We start from the raw sequence: 25511 nt of genomic DNA on the forward strand, positions 1-25511 counted from the left end.
TTCCTTTTTGGCGTGGAAGCAAATCATCCTCGCTTCCAGGGACTGCCTGTGATGATGATGATGGTTGTGGAGAAATGAAATATTGGACACCCGGTGTTTGAAACAATACTGAGACAGAACATTAATCTCCAGCTCAGGGACAGGGTTATTGGAGCAGCAGGAACAAAGTCTCAGTGCCAGAATGAACATGGTTCAGTGCCCAATGGGAGGCCAGTAGTTCCTGTCCCAGTCACTTAAGTAGTCTTGGGTATTTACCCAGCATTCCCCGCGATGGAGAATGTGCCGACCCCAGACTTCAGGGGACCAGTGCGCACGCGCGAGAACTGGCTGTATTTGGAGCATGCGCGGTGCGTGTAATGGCGGAGCGGCTGTGGTGAAATGTGCTCCGTAAAACAGCTCACTTTTAGCGGGGCGGAGGTGAGTAATGGACCAGCGGGGAGTCGGGGAGGCTTCATAAACACCTGGTGCCTTCCGGAAGCCCGGAATAATAACCGGAATATCGGCGCCTGCAGCCTCGAGGCTTTCTCCCGGTCACAGGCCGCATAACGGCGGCCATCTTTGTACAGGAAGGCAGAGTCTGTTCTCCGCCATCTTTGTTCAGTGAGCAGCAAAGCGCATGCGCGGCCATCTTGGTAAAGTAACAGCTGAGTTATATTCTGACACCTCGGATTTCTCACCATCTCCTAAAGGCGCTGCTCAGTGCTCAGCTTCTGGTTACATCCCAGACAATTGTAACAGGAAAGCCCCAGAGCTGTTCACTCCCAGGGTTAGAGTCCCCAGGTACAGTCCCAGGGTTAGAGTCCCCAGGTACAGTCCCAGGGTTAGAGTCCCCATGTTCAGTCCCAGGGTTAGAGTCCCCAGGTACAGTCCCAGGGTTAGAGTCCCCAGGTACAGTCCCAGGGTTAGAGTCCCCAGGTACAGTCCCAGGGTTAGAGTCCCCATGTACAGTCCCAGGGTTAGAGTCCCCAGGTACAGTCCCAGGGTTTGAGTCCCCAGGTACAGTCCCAGGGTTAGAGTCCCCAGGTACAGTCCCAGGGTTAGAGTCCCCAGGTACAGTCCCAGGGTTAGAGTCCCCATGTTCAGTCCCAGGGTTAGAGTCCCCAGGTACAGTCCCAGGGTTAGAGTCCCCAGGTACAGTCCCAGGGTTAGAGTCCCCATGTACAGTCCCAGGGTTAGAATCCCCATGTTCAGTCCCAGGGTTAGAGTCCCCGGGTACAGTCCCTGGGTTAGAGTCCCCATGTTCAGTCCCAGTGTTAGAATCCCATGTACAGTCCCAGGTTTAGAGTCCCCATGTACAGTCCCAGGGTTAGAGTCCCCATGTACAGTCCCAGGGTTAGAGTCCCCATGTACAGTCCCAGGGTTAGAGTCCCCATGTACAGTCCCAGGGTTAGAGTCCCCATGTACAGTCCCAGGGTTAGAGTCCCCATGTACAGTCCCAGGGTTAGAGTCCCCATATACAGTCACAGGGTTATTATCTCATAAGAACATAATAACCTAAGAAATAGGAGCAGGAGTGGATCATTTGGCCCCTGGATCCTGCTCTGCCATTCAATAAGATGATGGCTGATCTGATCATGGACTCAACTCCACTTCCCTGCCCGCTCCCCATCACCCTTTAATCCCTTATCGCTCAAAAACCTGTCTATCTCTGCCTTAATTACATTCAATGACCAAGCGTCCACAGCTCTCGGGCAGAGAATTCCACAGATTTACAACTATCTGAGCGAATAAATTTCTCCTCATCTCAGTTTTAAATGGGTGGCCCCTTATTCTGAGACTATGCACCCTAGTTTTAGTTTACCCTGAGTGGAAATATCCTCTCTGGATCCACCTTGTCCAGTCCCCTCGTTATATGTTTCAATAAGATCACCTCTCATTCTTTTGAACTCCAATGTGTATCGGCCCACCCTAATCAACCTATCCTCATAAGACAATCCCCTCATCGCCAGAATTAACCTCTGAACAGCCTCCAATTCAAGTATATCCTTCCTTAAATACAGAGACCAAACTGCATGCAGTATTCTGGGTGTGGTCTCACCAAAACCCTGTACAATTGTAGCAGGACTTCTCTGCTTTATCCCCCTTGCAATAAAGGCCAATGTTCCATTCGCCTTCCTGATTACTTGCCGTACCTGCGCATTAACTTTTTGTGTTTTATGCACAAACATCCTCAGGTCTCTCTGTCCTGTAGCACTTTGCAATTTTTCTCCATTTAAATTATAATTTGCTTTTCTATTATTTCTGCCAAAGTGGATAACCTCACATTTTCCCATATTATACTACATCTGACAAATCTTTGCCCACTCATTTCGCCTGTCTATATCCCTTTGCAGATTTTTCGTGTTCTCGATTTGCTTTCCCCCCCATCTTTGTATCATCGGCAAACTTGGCTCTATTACACTCGGTGCCTTCTTCCAAGTCATTAATATAGATTGTAAATAGTTGAGGAACGAGCACCGATACCTGAGGCACCCCACTAGTCACCATTTGCCAACCGGAAAAAGACCCATTTATCCTGACTCTCTGTTTTCTGTTAGTTAACCTATCCTCTATCCATGCTAATATACTGCCCCCAACACCATGAGGTTTATCTTGTGCAGTAATCTCTTATATGGCACCTTATCAAATGCCTTCTGGAAATCCAAATACACCACATCCACTGGTTCCGCCTTATCTATTCTGCTTCTTACATCATCAAAGGACTCCAGCAAATTTGTCAAACATGATTTCCCTTTCATAAAGCGATACTGACTCTGCTGGATTGAATCATGCTTTTCCAAATGTTTCGCGACTGCTTCCTTAATAATGGTCTCCAGCATTTTTTCAATGACAGATGTTAGGCCAACGGGTCTATAGTTTCCTGCTTTTTGTCTGCCTCCTTTTTTAAATAGAGGCATTACATTTTTGGTTTCCAATCTGTTGGGACCAACCCAGAATCCAGGGAATTTTGGTAGATTACAACTAATGTGTCCACCATCTTTGCAGCCACTTCTCTTAAGACCTTACGATGTAAGCCATCAGGGCAAGGTGACTTGTCTGCCTTTAGTCCCATTATTTTACCGAGTTCTACTTCATAATGAATAGTGATTGTATTAAGTTCCTGCCTCATGAAAGCCCCTTGATTATCCACTTCGGTATTACTCTCAGTGACCGAGTGTTTTACTCTAATTAAACTGATCTCAGTTTGTTTCTGTTAGATATTAACTCCTGCACGGTCCCAGCAAACACTCCCACTCCCTCATCCCTCCGATGTTGCTGCAGGATAGCTTTGTGAAGATGGGCTCATGGAGAGAAACACCCTGCACGGAATGATCTCAAATTGAGCATCTCCAAGGGACAAAGCTCCCAGCTTTAATCATTCTCTGTCCTTTCCCCCCAAGCCCAGTTCCTTTGCTCAGATTCTGATAAAAGTAAATTGGGAAAAGTGCACTTTGATTTTAACAGGCTGAATTATTGCAGAGAGCTGCGCATGCGCGGTTCAGCCCCACCCCCTGTGTCAATTCCCAGTGAGCAGAAGAGCACATGCACCCTCCCCTCCCCCAGCACTGCCTGCAATCACCATTCACTCAGTGAGCGGAAGAAGATGGTTTAAAACAGCCAGGAATGGTGACACAGTAGCCCCGGGGTAAGGCAGCGAGCAGCAGCCTCCTGACAGCAGCACAACGCATTGGGAGCGTGTCCGCAGATGGGCTCAGAGATCGGCATTGAGTCCGGGGGAAACAGCCTGACAGTGAGGATGTGGGGAGTTTCACAAGGTCATCTATTGCAGGCAACAGGAGAGGAGTGTGGGAGAAGATATTTTAAAGACGGGTTATATTGTTTCGGTGAGCTGAGTTCACCAAAACCGTGTTGCTGGTGATTGAGAGCTACATTGTTGCTCCCTCAGGTACATCATATTCTCTCCTGCATCCATATCTTAGAACTAATAATGTTCTCGTATTATTATTCTCACAGCAAAATTATTCAACCAGCCAGAACAAATGTGATCTTTCCTCCACCCAGAACACAAGGAACAGTGCAGGCAGCTCCTTCTCACACACAGTAAGTAGATTATCACTCACAGAGCACAGACACACAGAACTGGCCTCAAGTCTATTGTCACAGACAGCAGAAGCTGTCAGTCCCACAGTGATCCGAAGTGGCAGAGATACATTGTGAATCTTACAGCCACATGGAGCAGTAGAATCAGATGCTGTTTCACCATTGAAACAGATCACCCTGACATTAAACACCCACACTCACTTGCCAGAAACTGGCAGGTAGAGAATAAAAGACAATCATCTATCAGAAAAAATGTCAAACAGATAGTATAAACCACATTAGCATATCAGAAGCTGATGGGTACAGAGCAAAAGCCATATTCATGTTTCAGAATCTGACAGATTCAGTATTTAAACCCACCGAACATACCAGAAGATGACAGGTGCAGAATAAACCCCACATTCCCGTACCACAGACTGACAGATACAGTTTACAACACACACCCACATATATGAAAGTGACAGTAACAGAATAAAATCCCCACTTGCATACCAGAGAGTGACAGGTAAAGAGCTCTCTTTCATTCCAGAAACTGACAGGTACAAACGAAAGCCCACTCGCAATTAAACAGAAACTGGCAGTTATAGAGTAAGGCCCACAATCACATATCAGAACTTGACGGGTACAGAATAAAACCTAGACTCCCATAACAGAAATGGAGATACAGAGAAAGGCCCACACTCACATCGCAGACACAGATAGAAACAGAGTGAAACTCAGACTCATTTACCAGAGACCGACAGATTCAGCATAAACACTCACCTCCATAACACAAATTGACAGTTAGAAAGTAAAACCAATACTATAAGAGATTGGGGGTACACAGTAAAACAATACTAACATACTGGAGAATGACGGGTATGCAGTAGAGCTCACATTCACATCACAGAGATGGACAGATACAGCACAAAATACACACTCACTCACCAAAAATGGAAAGATACATTGAAACATTGAAAATAGGTGCAGGAGCAGGCCATTCGGCCCTTCTAGCCTGCACCACCATTCTATATGATCATGGCTCATCATGCAACTTCAGTACCCCACTCCCGCTTTCTCTCCATACCCCCTGAGCCCCTTAGCCGTAAGGGCCACATCTAACTCCCTCTTGAATAAATCCAACAAACAGTACTCCACAACTTTCTGTGGTAGAGAACTTCACAGGTTTACCACTCTGGGTGAAAAAGTTTCTCCTCATTTCAGTCCGATAAGGCTTACCCCTTATCCTTAGACTGTGACCCCTGATTCTGGACTTCCCCAACATCAGGAACATTCTTCCTGCCTCTAACCTGTCCAGTTCCGTCATAATTTTATATGTTGCTATGAGATCCCCTCTCATTCTTCTAAATTCCAGTGAGTGTAAGCCTAGCCGATCCAGTCTTTCTTCATATGTCAGTACTGCCATCCCGGGAATTAGTCTGGTGAACCTTCGCTGCAGTCCCTCAATAGCAAGCACGTTCTTCCTCAGATTAAGAGACCAAAACTGCACACAATACTCAAGGTGTGGTCTCAGCAAGGCCCTGTACAATTGCAGTAAGACTTCCCTGCTCGTATACTCAAATCGCCTTGCTATGAAGGCCAGCATGCCAGTTGCTTTCTTTACTGCCTGCTGGACCTGCATGTCTACCTTCAGTGACTGATGTACCATGACACCCAGGTCTCTTTGCACCTCCCATTTTACTAATCTGTCACCATTCAGATAATCTGCCTTCCTGTTTTTGCACCCAAAGTGAATAATCTCACATTTATCCACATTATACTGCATCTGCCATGCAATTGCCCATTCACCTAACCTGTCCAAGTCACCCTGCAGCCTTTTAGCATCCGACTCACAGCTCACACTGCCACCCAGCTTAGTATCATCTGCAAATTTGTAGATATTACGTTAAATTCCCTCATCTAAATAATTAATGGATGTTGTAAATTACTGAGATCCCAGCACTGAACCTTCCGGCACCCCACTAGTCAATGCCTGCCATTCTGAAAAGGACACGTTTATTCCCACTCTTTGCTTCCTGTCTGCCAAGCAGTTCTCCCTCCACATCAATACATTACCCCCAATACTATGTACCTTAATTTTGCACACCAATCTCTTGTGTGGGACGTTGTCAAAAGCCTTTTTTAATTCCAAATGCACCACATCCACTGGTTCTCCCTTATCCACTCTACTAGTTACATCCACAAAAAACTCAAGAAGATTTGTCAAGCATGATTTCCCTTTCATAAATCCATGCTGACTTGGACCGATCCTGTCACTGCTTTCCAAATGCTATGCTATTACATCTTTAATAATTGATTCCAGCATTTTCCCCACCACCGATGTCAGGCTAACCGGTCTATAATTCCCTGTTTTCTCTCTCCCTCATTTTTTAAAAAGTGGGTTTACATTAGCTACCCTCCAATCCATAGGTACTGATCCAGAATCTATCGAATGTTGGAAAATGACCACCAATGCATCTACTATTTCTAGGGCCACTTCTTTAACTACTCTGGGACGCAGACTATCAGACCCTGGGGATTTATCGGCCTTCAGTCCCATCAGTTTCCCTACAACCATTTCCTGACTAATAAGGATTTCCCTCAGTTCATCTTTCCCGTTAGACCCTCGGTCCCCTAGTATTTTCGGCAGGTTATTCGTGTCTTCCTTAGTGAAGACAGAACCAAAGCATTTGTTCAATTGGTCTGCCATTTACTTGTTCCCCATTATAAATTCACCTGATTCTGACTGCAAGGGGCCGACATTAGATTTCACTAATCTTTTTCTCTTCACATATCTATAGAAGCTTTTGCAGTCAGTTTTTTATGTTCCCTGCAAGCTTATTCTCATATTCTATTTTCCCCCTCCTTATTACACCCTTAGTCCTCCTCTGCTGAATTCTAAATTGCTCCCAGTCCTCAGGTTTGCTGCTTTTTCAGGCCAATTTATGTGCCACTGTCCCTAATTTCCTTGGTTAGCCACGGTTGAGCCACCTTTCATGTTTTATTTTTACGCCAGACAGGGATGTATAATAGTTTTAATTCATCCATGTGATCTTTAAATGTCTGCCATTGCCTATCCACCATCAACCCTTTAAGTATTATTCGCCTGTTTATCCCAGCCAAATCACGTCTCATACCATCGAAGTTTCCTTCAAGTTCAGGACCCTAGTCTCTGAGTTAACTGTGTCGCTCTCCATCTTAATGAAGAATTCTACCATATTATGGTCACTCTTCCCTATGGGGCCACGCACGACTAATTGCTAATTAATCCTCTCTCGTTACACAAGACCCAGTCTAGGATGGCCGGCTCTCTAGTTGGTTCCTCGACATATTGGTCTAGAAAACCATCCCTTATACACTCCAGGAAATCCTCCTCTACAATATTGCTACCGGTTTGGTTCGCCCAATCAATATGTAGGTAAAAGTCACCTATGGTAACTGCTGTACCCTTATTGCACGCCTCCCTAATTTCCTTTTTGATGCCATCCCCAACCTCCCTACTACTGTTAGTTGGGTTTGTTTACAGACCACCAAACGTTTTCTGCCCTTTGTTGTTTCGCAGCTCGACCCATACAGATTCCACATTATCCCAGCCAATGTCCTTCCTTACTATTGCATTAACCTCCTCTTTAACCATTAACTCTACCCCACCTCCTTTTCTTTCTTCAATATTGAATACCCCTGCATATTATGTTCCCAGCCTTGGTTACCCTGGAGCCATGTCTCTGTAATCCCAATTACATCATATCCATTAACAGCTATATGTGCAGTTAATTTGTCCACCTTATTACCAATGATCCTCACTTTGAGACTCAGAGCCTTCAGGCTTGTTTTTTTAACACTCTTTATCCTTTTAGAATTATGTAGTAATGTGGCCCTTTTTGATACAGAATGAAACCCACAGGCAATTACCAGAAATTGACAGGAACAGGATAAAATCCACGCTCTCGTATCAGAAACTAACATACAGAGTAAAATCCTCATCCACATACCAGAGATGGACAGATATGAGTAAAATCCACACTCCCATACGAGACTACATTAAAAAATAAGAACATAAAAAATAGGAGCAAGAGCAGGCCATACGGCCCCTCGAGCCTGCTCCACCATTTAATACGATCATGGCTGATCCGATCATGGACTCGGGTCCACTTTCCTGCCCACTCCCCATAACCCCTTATTCCCTTATCGGTTAAGACACTGTCTATCTCTGTCTTAAATATATTCCATGTCCCAGATTCCACAGCTCTCTTGAGGCAGCGAATTCCACAGATTTACAACTCTCAGAGAAGAAATTCCTCCTCATCTCAGTTTTAAATGGAGGGCCCCTTATTCTAAGATTATGGCCCCTATTTCTAGTCTCCCCGATCAGTGAAAACATCCTCTCTGCTACCACCTTGTCAAACCCCCTAATTATCTTATACGTTTCGATAAATCACCTCTCATTCGTTCTTCTGAATTCAATGAGTAGAGGCCCAACCTCCTCAACCTTTTCTCATAAGTCAACCCCCTCATCTCCGGAAACAACTCAGTGGACTTTCTCTCAACTTCCTGCAAACAAGTGTATCCTTTCATAAATATGGAAACCAAAACTGCATGCAGTATTCCAGGTGTGGCCTCACCAATACCCTGTGTAACTGTAGCAAGACTTCCCTGCTTTTATACTCCAGCCCCTTTGCAATAAAGGCCAAGATTGCATTGGCCTTCCTGATCACTTGCTGCACCTGCATACTAACCTTTTGTGTTTCATGCACAAGTACCCCCAGGTCCCGCTGTACTGCGGCACTTTGCAATCTCTCTCCATTTAAATAATAACTTGCTCTTTGATTTTTTTCTGCCATAATGCATGACCTCACACTTTCCAACATTATACTCCATCTGCCAAATTTTTGCCCACTCACTTAGCCTGTCTATGTCCTTTTACAGATTATTTGTGTCCTCCTCACACGTTGCTTTTCCTCCCATCTTCATATCGTCAGCAAACTTGGCTACGTTAAAGTCGGTCCCTTCTTCCAAGTCGTTAATATAGATTGTTAATAGCTGGGGTCCCAGCACTGATCCCTGCGGCACCCCACTAGTCACTGATTGCCAACCCAAGAATGAACCATTTACCCCAACTCTCTGTTGTCTGTTAGTTAGCCAATCCTCTATCCATGCTAATATATTACCCCCAGCCCCGTGAACTTTTATCTTGTGCAGTAACCTTTTATGTGGCATATTGTCAAATGTCTTCTGGGAATCCAAATACAAAAGACCCACTTTATCCACCCTGTTCATTACATGCTCAAAGAATTCCAGCAAATTTGTCAAACTTAACTTCCCCTTCATAAATCCATGCTGACTCTGCCTGACCGAATTATGCTTTTCCAAATGTCGTGCTATTGATTCTTTAAAAATGAACTCTTCAACATTTTCCCAACCACAGATGTTAGGCTAACTGGTCTATAGTTTCCTGCTTTTTGTCTGCCTCCTTTTTAACCGAGTGCGGCTCTCAGTCCCCGGGCAACGCCGAGTGTGGCTCTCAGTCCCCGGGCAACACTGAGTGCGGCTCTCAGTCCCCGGGCAACACCGAGTGCGGCTCCCGGGCCCCGGGCAAAACTGAGTGCGGCTCTCTGGCCCCGGGCAGCACCGAGTGCGGCTCTCAGTCACCGGGCAACACCAAGTGCGGCTCCCGGGCCCCGGGCAACACCGAATGCGGCTCTCAGTCCCCGGGCAACACCGAGTGTGGCTCTCAGTCCCCGGGCAACACCGAGTGCGGCTCTCAGTCCCCGGACAACACCGAGTGTGGCTCTCAGTCCCCGGGCAACACCGAGTGCGCCTCCCGAGCCCCGGGCATCACTGAGTGCGGCTCTCGGGCCCCGGGCAGCACCGAGTTCGGCTCTCAGTCACCGGGCAACACCGAGTGCGGCTCCCGGGCCCCGGGCAACACCGAATGCGGCTCTCAGTCCCCGGGCAACACCGAGTGTGGCTCTCATTCCCCGGGCAACACCGAGTGCGGCTCTCAGTCCCCGGACAACACCGAGTGTGGCTCTCGGTCCCCGGGCAACACCGAGTGCGGCTCTCAGTCCCCGGGCAACACCGAGTGCGGCTCCCGGGCCCCGGGCAACACCGAGTGTGGCTCTCATTCCTCGGGCAACACCGAGTGTGGCTCTCAGTCCCCGGACAACACCGAGTGTGGCTCTCAGTCCCCGGGCAACACCGAGTGTGGCTCTCAGTCCCCGGACAACACCGAGTGTGGCTCTCAGTCCCCGGGCAACACCGAGTGAGGCTCTCGGTCCCTGGACAACACCGAGTGCGGCTCTCGGTCCCCGGGCAATGCCAAGCGCGGCTCTCGGGCCCCGAGTCAGAGCCACCGGGCCCGGCCCCAGCAACCCCCGGGGGCAGCACCTCCCCCACACCAGGCAAACAACAACTTACATTTATACAGCAGGCCCAGCAATTCCCAGCCGCTCTGTATCAGGGTGGGCGCTGGATGTGGAAGTCATTCACTGGCCTCCTGTGTGGGTCTATTTGTTACATCAGTTTGAGCTGGATGGAGAGCGGGGAGAAGCTGCTGGGTATCACCCCCAGTAATTCTGGGCCCAGTGGGAACAACAATTTCCCATGTGGGCCTGTCGAGGGAGTGTGTTCCCTTCCCTGAATGACAACAGTGACCCAGATGTGTTTTTACGACAATCCGGCAGCTTTCATGGTCACTTTTTTCTAGTGCCGGCCCCACAAATGAACAGATTCATTAAGCTCAATTTCACAACCTGCCTTTGTGTTTTTGTGGGTTCTCTCTCACACTCACTTTTTCCTGTTTAAAATTCACTTTACAGGGTGTTAAAAGGGAAGGATTTGTAGACTGGAAGCTCAAACCAAACATCACCTCAAGATCTGACGGTCACTCAATACATCGGGACTGGAATATCATCAGCTTTTGACCATGGAAGCAGAAGGCACCGTTCACAGTGGGGAGAAACGGTACACGTGCTCTGTGTGTGGACAAGGCTTCAGTCAATCATCCAACCTGGAGAGACACAAGTGCAGTCACACTGGGGAGAAACTGTGTAAATGTGGGGATTGTGGGAAACGTTTCAACTGCCCGTCCCAGCTGGAAACACATCGGCGAGTTCACACTGGGGAGAGACCGTTCACCTGCTCCGACTGTGGGAAGGGATTCATTCAGTCATCCGACCTGCTGATACACCAGCGAGTTCACACTGGGGAGAGGCCGTTCACCTGCTCCGAGTGTGGGAAGAGATTCGCTACATCATCCCACCTGCTGAAACACCAGCGAGTTCACACTGGGGAGAGGCCATTCACCTGCTCCGACTGTGGGAAGGGATTCATTCAGTTATCCCACCTACTGATACACCAGCGAGTTCACACTGGGGAGAGGCCGTTCACCTGCTCCGACTGTGGGAAGAGATTCACTGCATCATCCAGCCTGCTGATACACCAGGGAGTTCACACTGGGGAGAGGCCATTCACCTGCTCCGAGTGTGGGAAGAGATTCACTGCATCATCCAGCCTGCTGATACACCAGGGAGTTCACACTGGGGAGAGGCCGTTCACCTGCTCTGACTGTGGGAAGGAATTCGCTGTATCATCCAGCCTGCTGATACACCAGGGAGTTCACACTGGGGAGAGGCCATTCACCTGCTCCGAGTGTGGGAAGGAATTCGCTGTATCATCCAGCCTGCTGATACACCAGGGAGTTCACACTGGGGAGAGGCCATTCACCTGCTCTGACTGTGGGAAGGAATTCGCTGTATCATCCAGCCTGCTGATACACCAGGGAGTTCACACTGGGGAGAGGCCATTCACCTGCTCTGACTGTGGGAAGGAATTCGCTGTATCATCCAGCCTGCTGATACACCAGGGAGTTCACACTGGGGAGAGGCCATTCACCTGCTCCGAGTGTGGGAAGAGATTCACTGCATCATCCAGCCTGCTGATACACCAGCGAGTTCACACTGGGGAGAGGCCGTTCACCTGCTCTGACTGTGGGAAGGAATTCACTGCATCATCCCACCTGCTGAAACACCAGCGAGTTCACACTGGGGAGAGACCTTTTAAATGTTCTGAGTGTGGGAAGGGATTTACTCGGTTATCCCACCTGCTGATACACCAGCGAGTTCACTCTGGGGAGAGGCCGTTCACCTGCTCTGAGTGTGGGAAGGGATTCTCTCTGTCAGGCAACCTGCTGAGACACCAGCGAGTTCACAAGTGACTGCAGGGGTTGGATTCTGTTGTTATTGCGGCTGGTAATCACATCCTGGACTAAATTGTGTTAATTCTGATAGTTGGGGTTTATAAATCCTGTAACGCTGATGTTAATAACTCCTGTAACTGGATTGGAGTTTAATATTTGGGATATAGACACACAAATTAGTGTTGCTTTCAACACATTGCTGTGGATTTTTGTCTTTACCACCTGAGTGTTTCGCATCACCTGATTGGAGCTGAGAAAGGACATTCTGTGGGGAGGATTTTACAGGGGGAACAGAACTTCAGCCTGGACACAGTCCTTCAGGGCCACACAGAGATCACCTCATTCTTTTGAACTCCAATGTGTCTAGGTCCAACCTAATCAATCTATCGTCATAAGTCAACCCCCTCATCTCTGGAATCAACTCTGGAATCTGCAGCAGACATGAGCAAGGACTTGAGGCTTATTAAATGACACATATTTCATTACAGACAAGGTTAGACTGGGAAAAATGTTCAGTTAGAACATGAGAACATAATAAATAGGAGCTGGAGTAGGCCATTTGACCCCTCGGGTCTGCTCCGCAATTCAATAAGATCATGGCTGATCTGATCATGGACTCAGTTCCACTTCCCTGCCCACTCCCCATAATCCTGTACTCCCTTAATCGCTCAAAGATCTGTCTATGTTTCCGCCTGAAATATATTCAAAGACCCAGCCTCCACAGCTCACCTGGGCAGAGAATTCCACAGATTTACAACCCGCAGAGAAGAAATTCCTCATCTCAGTTTTAATTGGGTGGTCCCTTATTCTAAGACTATGTCTCCTTCTTTTAGTTTCCCCTATGAGGGGAAATATCCTCTCAGCATCCACCTTGTCGAACCCCCTTATTATCTTATGTTTCGATAAAATCATCTCTCATTCTTCTGCACTCCAATGTGTTTAGGCCCAATCTACTCAACCTATTTTCATAAGTCAATCCCCTCATCTCCAGAATCAACCGAGTGAACCATCTCCGAACAGCCTCCAATGCAGATATATCCTTTTTGTAAATATGGAGACCAAAATACAGAGTCTTTTACAGGCAAAATGCCAATCAAACCAGCAACACACTGGCACCTTAACAGTGTGTCATTGGCCTATAGGCGTTTCTTTAATAGATTTGCTGAGTGGATATAAAGTTAAACCAGGTTTGCAGGCGTGATGCTCTATTCACATATTGAAGGTAGAAGAGATGCTGTGGGGCACATGCTAAGTCCAGTAGCTGAAAGTGATTAACAGACTGGGTTTTGTGTTTAGTGATTCCAGGCGTGTTACCAATACCAGCAAAATCGAGGCCCATGGAATAACGGGGACAGTGGCAGCATGGATATGAAAGTGGGTAAGTGACACACACAGAGTCGTGGTGAATGGTTGTTTTTCAGACTGGAGGAAGTGGTGTTCCCCAGGGGTCGGTATTGGGTCCACTGCTTTTTTTGATCTATATTAATGACCTATGTACAGGGCACAATTTCCAAATCTACAGCTCACACAAAACTTGGAAGTACAGTGCACCGTGAGGAGGTAGTGACAGACTTCGAACCCCCTTATTATCTTATGTTTCGATAAAATCACCTCTCATTCTTCTGCACTCCAATGTGTTTAGGCCCACTAGCTTCCACTCTAAAAATGAGTCCTTTGGTGGCTGAACAGCCCACCCATTACACCAGCGTGTCTATGTGGCAGATGAAATTTAACGTAGAAATGTTCAAAAGTGATACATCTTTGTCGGAAGAAAGAGGAGAGAAAATATAAGCTAAAGGGTACAATTGTAAAGGGGTGCGTGAACAGAGAGACCCAGGAGTATGTGTGCACCAATCACTGAGGGTGGCAGTGCTGGTTGAGAAAGTGGTTACAAAGACTTACGGGATCCTATTTTTCATGAATAGAGGTATAGAGTACAGAAGTGTGGATATTATGTTGAACCTGCATAAAACTCTGGTTCGGCCTCAACTGGAGTATTGTGTGCAGTTCTGGGTCGTCATCATCATCATAGGCAGTCCCTCGAATTGAGGAAGACATGCTTCCACTCTAAAAATGAGTCCTTTGGTGGCTGAACAGTCCAATACGAGAGCCACAGTCCCTGTCACAGGTGGGATAGATAGTCGTTGAGGGAAGGGGTGGGTGGGACAGGTTTGCCGCACGCCCTTTTTGATGCCACGGTTGATTTCTGCATGCTCTCGGCGATGAGACTCGAGGTGCTCAGCGCCCTCCCGGATGCTCTTCCTCCACTTAGGGCGGTCTTTAGCCAGGGACTCCCAGGTGTATCAGGGAGGCTTTGATGGTGTCCTTGTAACATTTCATCAGCCACACCTTTGGCTCGTTTGCTGTGAAGGAGTTCTGAGTAGAGTGCTTGCTTTGGGAGTCTCGTGTCTGGCATGCGAACAATGTGGCCTGCCCAGCGGAGCTGATCAAATGTGGTCAGTGCTTCAATGCTGCAGATGTTGGCCTGGTCGATGACTCTAACGTTTGTGTGTCTGTCCTCACAGATAATTTGTATGATCTTGCGGAGACATCGTTATTGGTATTTCTCCAGCAACTTGAGGTGTCTACTGTACATAGTCCATGTCTCTCAGCCATACAGGAGGGTGGGTATTACAACAGCCCTGTAGACCATGTGCTTGGTTGTAGATTTGAGGACGTGGTCTTCAAAGACACTTTTCCTCAAGCGGCCGAAGGCTGCACTGGAGGCGGTGTTGAATCTTGTCGTCAATGTCTGCTCTTGCTGACAAGAGGTTCCTGAGGTATGGGAAATGGTTCACACTGTCCAGGGCCGTGCCATGGATTTTGATGACTACGGGGGGTGGGTGAAGTGGGGAGTGCTATGTGGCGAGGACAGGCTGGTGGAGGACCTTTCTCTTATGGATGTTTAGTGTAAAGCCTATGCTTTCGTAACGTCAGTAAATACGTCGACTATGATTTGAAGTTCAGCCTCTATATGTGCGCAGACACAGGTATTATCCGCGTACGGTAGCTCAACGACAGAGATTGAGGTGGTCTTGGACCTGGCCTGGAGACGACGAAGGTTGAACAGGTTCCCACTGGTTCTGCAGTATAGTTCCACTCCAGCGGGGAGCTTGTTGACTGAACTGGAGCAATTCTGGCTACCACATTTTAGTAAGCATGCGAAGGCCTTTTAAGAGATTGCAGAAAAGATTTACGAGAATGAATCCAGGGATGAGGGACTTCAATTACGTGGATAGTCTGGAGAAGTTGAGGTTGTTCTCAGAACAGAGAAGATTGAGAGGAGATTTGACAGAGGTGTTCAAAATCATTAGAGGTCTGGTCAGAGTAGCTGGAGTGGGATTAGCAGAAGCTCTTGCAGATAGCCAACATAGGCTCGACGGGCAAATGGCCTCCTTCCATTTTGTAACCAGTCTCTGATTCTATGAAGAAGAAAAATGTGTTGCCCAGGATGCTCCATCTCCCGGGCACTGGGACCCAGTTGGGAACAGAGACTCTGAAGCCCCGCCCACTCTCTGATCCTGAACGAAGATGGCCACGCATGCGCCCTGATCCCGCCCTGTGCAAGATGGCGGCCAGTGACACCGCTCACCCGGGGCCTGTCACCACGGGGCCTGTGGGCTCTAATTCGGGGCCTGAGATTTATTCTGTATCTAAGCCGTGCTGTACCTGCTCTGGTAGTGTTAAATAGGACAGTGTAGATGAAGCATTTTAATACATACGTAAAATGACGGACAGGTAAAGACCATCTGGTCCATCAAGCCTGTCCCACACAATTGCGATATATCACAGCGTATACACTCCACTCCACCCGAATCCATGTGATCTCCTGGGAGAGGCAAAAATACAGATTTAAAATAAACCTAGGACAATTTGGGAAAATAAAATCTGGGAAATTCCTCTCCAACCCAAGTGATGGAAACTAGTCCAGGAGATCACTCTGGCCATGAAACTCCCTGCAGTACCTGCCTTCTGTAAGTGTTAATCTCCGCCGCAGCCAGAAACAAATCCAGCTTTTACTTGAAGGAATTCAATGAGTCTGTATCCACCACATGAGAGGGCAGCTTGTTCCAGAGGTCTACTGTTCTCTGGGAAAAGAACCACCTCCTGATGTCTAACCTAGATCTAGCCTTGTACAACTGAAATTTGTGTCCCCTGGTCCTGCCTAACCTATTTAATTGACATAAACAGTCAGCTGGAACACTCTCTTTCACTTTCATTATCTTATAAACCGCAATCATATCGCCCTAAGTCTACGCTGCTCTAAGGTAAAGAGTCCCAACTCTTTTAACCCATCTTGATAACTAAGATCCTTTAGACTTGGAATTAGTCGAGTGACCCTTTCCAGAACCTCAATATCACCCAGCATGCGAGGAGACTAAAACTGGACAGAGTATTCCAAGTGTGGCCTGACTAAGGTCTTGTACTCGGACAAAACAGTACTCCTCGTCTTATACTGAATTGTCCTATGGATACACCCCAGCACCCTATTTGCTCTAACTGTCGCTGCACTGCATTGCTCGTGTACCTTTAAGGGTGTATTCACTAGAATGTCTAAATCTCTTTCTATCTCCACCATCTTTAATGCCTTTCCCTGGAGGGTGTATGAATGTTGAGCATTTGCCCTGCCCACATGCATAACACTGAACTTATCTAAGTTATACATCATTTTCCAGTTGTTAGTGTTAGTTTTTATCAGAAGAATCACTCAACACTCAGAGTCGGTTCCAACGCCAGTGCGGCCTTTAATTACGCCAGCGGGGAGGAAATCACAAGACTGAGTCCAGGCTTCTCTCCGCTGAACAAAGGGTTTCATGGATCTTTATAGGTTTTACAACAGTTTACTACAGTTACATACAACAGTTTACTACAGTTACATTAGACCAATAGCGTTAGTCTCTAAACGTAAAGTGGCTCATGTGTTGCGAAGGGGTGTGTTGCTAGGGATGACTCATGTGTCTTGTAACATGGCCTGGGCTTCTCTTATCTTACTGTCCTTGGATGCTGGAATTGGGTAGCCTCCTTATCCCCATCCAGCTACAGAGCCGTATTGTTACTAGAACATTTGGTCCTGAGGTATGCTGATTAGAGACACCTGCAGAGCTTGCATGCTGGTCCTGTGTGTGGGAAACAACAAGTATCAGTCTCCAGGAATGCAGTCTATTTCAGCTAACAGAAATCCCTTGAGGCTTCACTGGTTACCATTTTATGGTACAAGTTACATGTTACATATTTAATTCTAACCTTATCCTACAGGTGCTGTTGCCCGAGGGTGCCTAATACCTACAACACAGTCATGAGGCCAGTGTCCCAACACTTCAACATCTGCCTGCATCAGACGAGCCACTTCTACAGTTCGAGCACTCGCACAGATCTTGGTATCATTTCAAAATTGTGCCCCAACCCCAAAATCCAGATCATTAATAAAAATAGGGAAAAGCAATGGTCCCAACACTGATCCCTGCAGGACACCACTGGTGACTGGTCTCCAAACAGATCCAAATCCATCAAAAACTGCTCTTTACCTACATCCTGCCGGCCAGTTCTGTATCCACTTCAATATATTTCACTAATACCAGAGACTCCGATCTTCGAGAAGCCTCTTGTGCGATACCTTATCAAAAGGTTTTTGGAAATCTATGCAGACAATGTCTACTGGGCTTCCCTCATCCACCAACATTGTAACTTCTTCAAAAAATACAATTAGAGTTGTGAGACATGAACTCTTTATGAAGCCATGTTGGCTTTCCCTAATATGTCCCTCCCTATCCAAGTATTCATACATTGCATCCCTTATGATTCTTTCAAGCATCTTACCTATTACTGATATTAAACTGATGGGCCTATAGTTACCCAGGTCTGCCTTGTCACATTGTTTTAAAAATGGGGACTACTTTAGCCTCCTTCCTATCTGTAAGGCCCATTCCAGAGTGCAGTGAGCTATTAAACATACAGGCCAGGGGCTCACACAGCACATGTCCCATCTCCCGGAGGGGCTCACACAGCACATATCCCATCTCCCGGAGGACCCTCACACAGCACATGTCCCATCTCCCAGAGGACCCTCACACAGCACATGTCCCATCTCCCGGAGGGGCTCACACAGCACATGTCCCATCTCCCGGAGGACCCTCACACAGCACATGTTCCATCTCCCGGAGGGGCTCACACAGCACATGTCCCATCTCCCAGAGGACCCTCACACATCACATGTCCCATCTCCCGGAGGGGCTCACACAGCACATGTCCCATCTCCCGGAGGGGCTCACACAGCACATGTCCCATCTCCCGGAGGACCCTCACACAGCACATGTCCCACCTCCCGGAGGACCCTCACACAGCACATGTCCCATCTCCCGGAGGGGCTCACACAGCACATGTCCCATCTCCCGGAGGACCCTCACACAGCACATGTCCCATCTCCCGGAGGACCCTCACACAGCACATGTCCATCTCCCGGAGGACCCTCACACAGCACATGTTCCATCTCCCGGAGGACCCTCACACAACACATGTCCCATCTCCCGGAGGACCCTCACACAACACATGTCCATCTCCCGGAGGGGCTCACACAGCACATGTCAAATCTCCTGGAGGGGCTCACACAGCACATGTCCCATCTCCCGGAGGGGCTCACACAGCACATGTCCCATCTCCTGGAGGGGCTCACACAGCACATGTCCATCTCCCGGAGAACCCTCACACAGCACATGTCCCATCTCCCGGAGGACCCTCACTCAGCACATGTCCTATCTCCCTAAGGACCCTCAGACAGCACATGTCCCATCTCCCGGAGGACCCTCACACAGCACATGTCCCATCTCCCGGAGGGGCTTACACAGCACATGTCCCATCTCCCGGAGGGGCTCACACAGCACATGTCCCATCTTCCGGAGGACCCTCACACAGCACATCTCCCATCTCCCGGAGGATCCTCACACAGCACATGTCCCATCTCCCGGAGGGTTTCACAGAGCACATGTCCCATCTCCCGGAGGGGCTCACACAGCACATGTCCCATCTCCCGGAGGACCCTCACACAGCACATGACCCATCTCCCGGAGGGGCTCACACAGCACATGTCTCATCTCCCGGAGAACCCTCACACAGCACACGTCCCATCTCCCGGAGGATCCTCACACAGCACATGTCCCATCTCCCGGAGGACCCTCACACAGCACACGTCACATCTCCCGGAGGACCCTCACACAGCACATGTCCCATCTCCCGGTGGACCCTCACACAGCACATGTCCCATCTCCCGGAGGGGCTCACACAGCACATGTCCCATTTCCCGGAGGATCCTCACACAGCACATGTCCCATCTCCCGGAGGACCCTCACACAACACAAGTCCCATCTCCCGGAGGACCCTCACACAGCACATGTCCCATCTCCCGGAGGATCCTCACACAGCACATGTCCTATCTCCCGGAGGACCCTCACACAGCACATGTCCCATCTCCCGGAGGATCCTCACACAGCACATGTCCTATCTCCCGGAGGATCCTCACACAGCACATGTCCCATCTCCCGGAGGATCCTCACACAGCACATGTCCTATCTCCCGGAGGGGCTCACACAGCACATGTCCTATCTCCCGGAGGATCCTCACACAGCACATGTCCTATCTCCCGGAGGACCCTCACACAGCACATGTCCTATCTCCCGGATGATCCTCATACAGCACATGTCCCATCTCCTGGAGGACCCTCACACAGCACATGTCCCATCTCCCGGAGGATCCTCACACAGCACATGTCCCATCTCCCGGAGGACCCTCACACAGCACATGTCCTATCTCCCGGAGGATCCTCACACAGCACATGTCCTATCTCCCGGAGGACCCTCACACAGCACATGTCCCATCTCCCGGATGATCCTCATACAGCACATGTCCCATCTCCTGGAGGACCCTCACACAGCACATGTCCCATCTCCCGGAGGATCCTCACACAGCACATGTCCCATCTCCCGGAGGACCCTCACACAACACAAGTCCCATCTCCCGGAGGAGCTCACACAGCACATGTCCCATCTCCCGGAGGACCCTCACACAGCACATGTCCCATCTCCCGGAGGACCCTCGCACAGCACATGTCCCATCTCTCGGAGGGGCTCACACAGCACCTGTCCCATCTCCCGGAGAACCCTCACACAGCACATGTCCCATGTCCCGGAGGCCTTCGGCTGGCTACTCTATGTATTTTTAAGTTCTTACTTTTTTTCTAAAGCAATATTCTTATCTATGTTAATGTTACTGAGGAAAACTAGTGTTATTAAATTCTAATATTTTTGCATGATCTTCAAGGGTGAAGACTCATCAAAGTGCTGGTTAATATTTCCGCCATACTCAGTGAGTCCTTTGTAACCGGTCCTTGAACACCCTTCAGTGGCCCAACACAGTCTTTGATAGTTCTCTGACTCTTTACATAAATAAAAAAGGCTCTTCCCATGACTGCCACAGTTGCCTACAATTCTTTTTTCCAAATAACCTTTTTGCTGATCGAATAGCCGCTTCCGTTTTCATTGTATTCAACGCTATTTATTTGTGTGTTAAATTTCTTTAATTTATAGAGACATTTCTGTTTACATGTTATTTGTCTTTGTACAGAGCCAGTCAGCCACCTTGGCTTTTACTTACCACATTTCCATCTTTAGATTTTGGCTTTTCCACATTTTAATTCTGAAATACGTTCCATTTGTATTCAACATCACCACCAAGTCGGGTTGGCCAATTTACCTGTTGCAAGTCCTCTGCCATTTTGGAGAAGTTTGCCCTTCTGAAATGCGGTGCGAGTTGCAGGTTCTCAGTCACTTTGGTTCTCCTGGCCAATTGGGACCCTACAATGTGATTACTGTTGCCCAGATGTTCCCCCACACGGAGACCTGATAGGAGGTCAGGCTCACTACTAAACACCACATCCAATATATAATTTTCCCAAGTTACTTCATTAACATGTTGAGTCAGGAAACATTCCTGTATATTTTCAATAAATAAGAACAGAAGAAATAGGAGCAGGAGTAGGCCATAAGGCCTCTTGAACCTGCTCCTCCGTTCAATAAGATCATGGCTGATCCGATCATGGACTCAGCTCCACTTCCCTGCCCGCTCCCCATAACCCCTTAACCCCTTATCGTTTAAATAAATTTAAGACAGAAATAGACAGTTTCTTAATGTCCTAACTTCCACAGCTCTCTGAGGCAACGAATTCCACAGATTCACAACCCTTTGAGAGCAGAAATTTCTCGTCATCTCAGTTCTAAATGGGCGGCCCCTTATTCTAAGATCAAGCCATCTAGTTATAGTCTCCCCCATCAGTGGAAACATCTTCTCTGCATCCACCTTGTCCAGTCCTGTCATAATCTTATATGTTTCTACAAGATCAAATCTCATTCATAGAACCATAGAAAATCGGTGCAGGAGTAGGCGATTCGGTCCTTCGAGACTGCACTACCATTCAGTCAGATCATGGCTGATCACTCCCTCAGTACCCCTTTCCTGCTTTCTCTCCATACCCCTTGATCCCTTTAGCCGTAAGGGCCATATCTAACTCCCTCTTGAATATATCCAATGAACTGGCATCAATAACTGTCTGTGGCAGGGAATTCCACAGGTTAACAACTCACTGAGTGAAGAAGTTTCTCCTCATCTCAGTCCTAAATGGCCTACCCCTTATCCTAAGACTTTGTCCCCTGGTTCTGGACTTCCCCAATATAGTGAACATTCTATCCTGTCCTGTCAGAATCTTTTATGTTTCTATGAGATCCCCTCTCATCCTTCTAAATTCCAATTTATAAAGGCCCAGGTTATCCAGTCTCTCCTCATATGTCAGTCCTGCCATCCCGGCAATCAGTCTGGTGAATCTTCGTTGCACTCCCACAATAGCAAGCACACCCTTCCTCAGATTAGGAGACCAAAGCTGAACACAATATTCCAGGTGAGACCTCACCAAGAGCCTGTATAACTGCAGTAAGACCTCCCTGCTCCTATACTCAAATCCCCTAGCTATGAAGGCCAACATACCATTTGCCTCCTTCACCGCCTGCTGAACCTGCATGCCAACTTTCAATGACTGATGAAACATGACACCCAGGTCTCGTTGCACCTCCCCTTTTGCTAATCTGCCACCATTCAAATAATATTCTGTCTTCGCGTTTTTGCCCCCAAAGTGGATAACCTCACATTTATCCACATTATAATGCATCTGCCATGCATTTGCCCACTCACCTAACCTGTTCAAGTCAACCTGCAGTCTTTTAGCGTCCCCCTCACCGCTCACACTGCCACCCACTTTAGTGTCATCTGCAAACTTGGAGATATTACACTCAATTCCTTCATCCAAATCATTGATGTATGTTGTAAAGAGCTGGGGTCCCAGCACGGAGCCCTGCGGCACTCCACAGGTCACTGCCTTCCATTTAGAAAAGGACCCATTTATCCCGACTCTCTGCTTCCTGTCTGCCAACCAGTTCTCTATCCACGTCAGTATATTACCCCCAATACTATGTGCTTTGATTTTGCACACCAATCTCTTGTGTGGGACCTTGTCAAAAGCCTTTTGAAAGTCCAAATACATGACTTCCACTGATTCTCCCTTGTCCACTCTACTAGTTACATCCTCAACAAATTGCAGAAGATTTGTCAAGCATGATTTCCCCTTCATAAATCCATGGTAACTTGGACTGATCCTGTCACTGCGTTCCACATGCGCTGCTATTTCATCTTTAATAATTGATTCCAGCAATTTCCCCACTACTGATGTCAGGCTAACCAGTCTATAATTACCCACTTTCCCTCTCACTCCCTTTTTAAAAAGTGGTGTTACATTAGCTACCCTCCAGTCCATAGGAACTGATCCAGAGTCGATAGACTGTTGGAAAATGATCACCAATGAATCTACTATTTCTAGGGCCACTTCCTTACACTCTGGGTTGCAGACTATCAGGCCCCGGGGATTTATCGGACTTCAATCCCATCAATTTCCCTAACACAATGTCCAACCTAATATGGATATCCTTCAGTTCCTCCTTCTCACTCGGCACTCTGTCCCCTAGTACTTCCAGAAGGTTATTTGTGTCTTCCTTCGTGAAGACAGAACCGAAGTGTTTGTTCAATTGGTTTGCCATTTCTTTCTTCCTCATTATAAATTCACCTGAGTCCGACTGCAAGGGACCGACGTGTGTCTTCACTAATCTTTTTCTCTTCACATATCTATATAAGCTTTTGCAGTCAGTTTTTATGTTCCCGGCAAGATTCTTCTCATACTCAATTTCCCCCCTCTTAATAATACCCTTTGTCCTCCTCTGCTGAATTCAAAATTTCTCCCAGTCCTCAGGTTTGCTGCTTTTTCTGGCCAATTTATAAGCCGCTTTCTTAGATTTAACACTATCCTTAATTTCCTTTGTTAGCCACGGTTGAGCCACCTTCCCAGTTTTATTTTTACTCCAGACAGGGATGTACAATTGCTGAAGTTCATCCAGTGATCTTCAAATGTTTGCCATTGCCTATCCACCGTCAAACCTTTAAGTAACATTTGCCAGTGTATTTGAGCCAATTCACGCATCAAACCATCGAAGTTACCTTTCCTTAAGTTCAGGACCTTAGGTTCTGAATTAAGTGTGTCACTCTCCATCATAATAAAGAATTCTACCATGTTATGTTCACTCTTCCCCAAGGGGCCTCGCCCAACAAGATTGCTAATTAGTCCCTTCTCATTACAAATCACCCAGTCGAGGATGGTCAGCTCCCGAGTTGGTTCCTCGACATATTGGTCTAGAAAACTATCCCTAATACACTCCAGGATATCCTCCTCCACCGCATTACTACCAGTTTGGTTAGCCCAATCTATATGTAGATTAATGTCGCCCATGATAACTGCTGTACCTTTATTGCATGCATCCCTAATTTCTTGTTTGATGCTGTCCCCAACCTCACTACTATGGTTTGGTGGTCTGTACACAACTCCCTGTACCATTTCCTGCCTTTTGGTATTCCGTAGCTCCACCCATACCGATTCCACATCATCGAAGCAAATGTCCTTTCTTACGATTGCATTAATTTCCTCTTTACCTAACAATGCCACCCTGCCTCCTTTTCCTTTCTGTCTACCCTTCCTAAATGTTGAATGCCCCTGGATGTTGAGTTCCAAGCCTTGGTCACCCTGGAGCCATGTCTCCGTGATGCCAATTACATCATACCAGTTAGTTGCTATCTGCATAGTTAATTCGTCCCCCTTATTCCGAATACTCCTCGCATTGAGGCACAGAGCCTTCAGGCTTGTCTTTCTTACACACTTTGCCCCTTAGAATTTTGCTGTATTGTGGCCCTTTTTTCCTTAGGTTTCTCTGCCCTCCACTTTTACTTTTCTTCTTTCTATCTATTTTTTGCATCTGCCCCCATTCTACTTCTCTCTGTCTCCCTGCATAGGTTCCCATCCCCCTGCCATAGTAGTTTACCTCCACCCCAACAGCACGAGCAAACACTTCCCCTATGACATTGGTTTCAGCCCTGCCCAGGTAAAAACCGTCCAGTTTGCACTGGTCCCACCTCCTCCAGAACCGGTTCCAATGAACCAGGAATTTGAATCCCTCCCTTTTGTACCACTCCTCAAGCCACGTATTCATCTGAGCTATCTTGAGAATCCTACTCTGACTAGCACATGGCACTGGTAGCAATCCTGAGATTACTACTTTTGAGGGAGCATTATTCTGTATTTAATCCATGTTGTACCTGCCCTGGGAGTGTTTGATGGGACAGTGTAGAGGGAGCTTTATTCTGTATCTAACCCGTGCTGTACCTGCCTGGGAGTGTTTGATGGGACAGTGTAGAGGGAGCATTATTCTGTATCCAACACGTGCTGTATCTGCCCTGGGAATGTTTGATGGGACAGTGTAGAGGGAGCTTTATTCTGTATCTAACCCATGTTGTATCTGTACTGGGAGTATTTGATGGGTTAGTGTAGAGGGAGCCTTACTATGTTTGTAAACCATGTGGTAAGTGTCCTGAGATTGTTTAATGGGACATTGTAGAGGGAGCTTCACTCAGCATGTAACCTCTGCTGTATGTGTTTGGGAATGTTTGATGGGACAGTGTAGAGGAAGCTTTACTCTGTATCTAACCCTTGCTGTACCTGTCCTGGGAATTGGACAGTGCAGAGGGAGCTTTACTCTGTATCCAACCCATGCTGTGTTGCCCCTGTGAGTGTTTAGTGGGAGAGTGCAGAAGGAGCTTTCCTCTTAGTCCAATGCATGACTTACCTGCCTGAGTGTTTGATGGGGCAGTATAGAGGGAG

General features: G+C 47.6%; 1 protein-coding gene across 3 annotated transcripts; it reads left to right on the forward strand.

Moving 5' to 3' along the window:
• The first annotated feature begins 346 nt into the window (after nt 1–346).
• LOC139255891 (zinc finger protein 229-like) lies at nt 347–18349 on the forward strand. Of its 3 annotated transcripts, none has more exons than XR_011592145.1 (5): nt 347–417; nt 3955–4041; nt 10839–12269; nt 13514–13595; nt 17474–18349. XR_011592145.1 is itself a non-coding variant. In XM_070874049.1 (3 exons), the coding sequence occupies exon 3, from the start codon at nt 10946–10948 to the stop codon at nt 12233–12235; it is 1290 nt and encodes a 429-aa protein (XP_070730150.1). In that variant the 5' UTR covers nt 347–417; nt 3955–4041; nt 10839–10945; the 3' UTR covers nt 12236–12787. The 3 variants fall into 3 exon arrangements, 1 of the variants encoding a protein (XP_070730150.1); XR_011592144.1 differs by having other exon boundaries at nt 10839–12710; nt 17474–18347; XM_070874049.1 differs by lacking the exons at nt 13514–13595; nt 17474–18349 and having other exon boundaries at nt 10839–12787.
• The last annotated feature ends 7162 nt before the right edge of the window (nt 18350–25511 follow it).

This window comes from Pristiophorus japonicus, unplaced genomic scaffold, assembly GCF_044704955.1.
Source record: "Pristiophorus japonicus isolate sPriJap1 unplaced genomic scaffold, sPriJap1.hap1 HAP1_SCAFFOLD_66, whole genome shotgun sequence".
Lineage (NCBI taxonomy): Eukaryota > Metazoa > Chordata > Chondrichthyes > Pristiophoridae > Pristiophorus > Pristiophorus japonicus.

What these genes read in the sequence shown, in the direction of transcription:
- LOC139255891 (XM_070874049.1), top strand. Translation starts at nt 10,946, where the DNA reads ATGGAAGCAGAAGGCACCGTTCACAGTGGGGAGAAACGGTACACGTGC.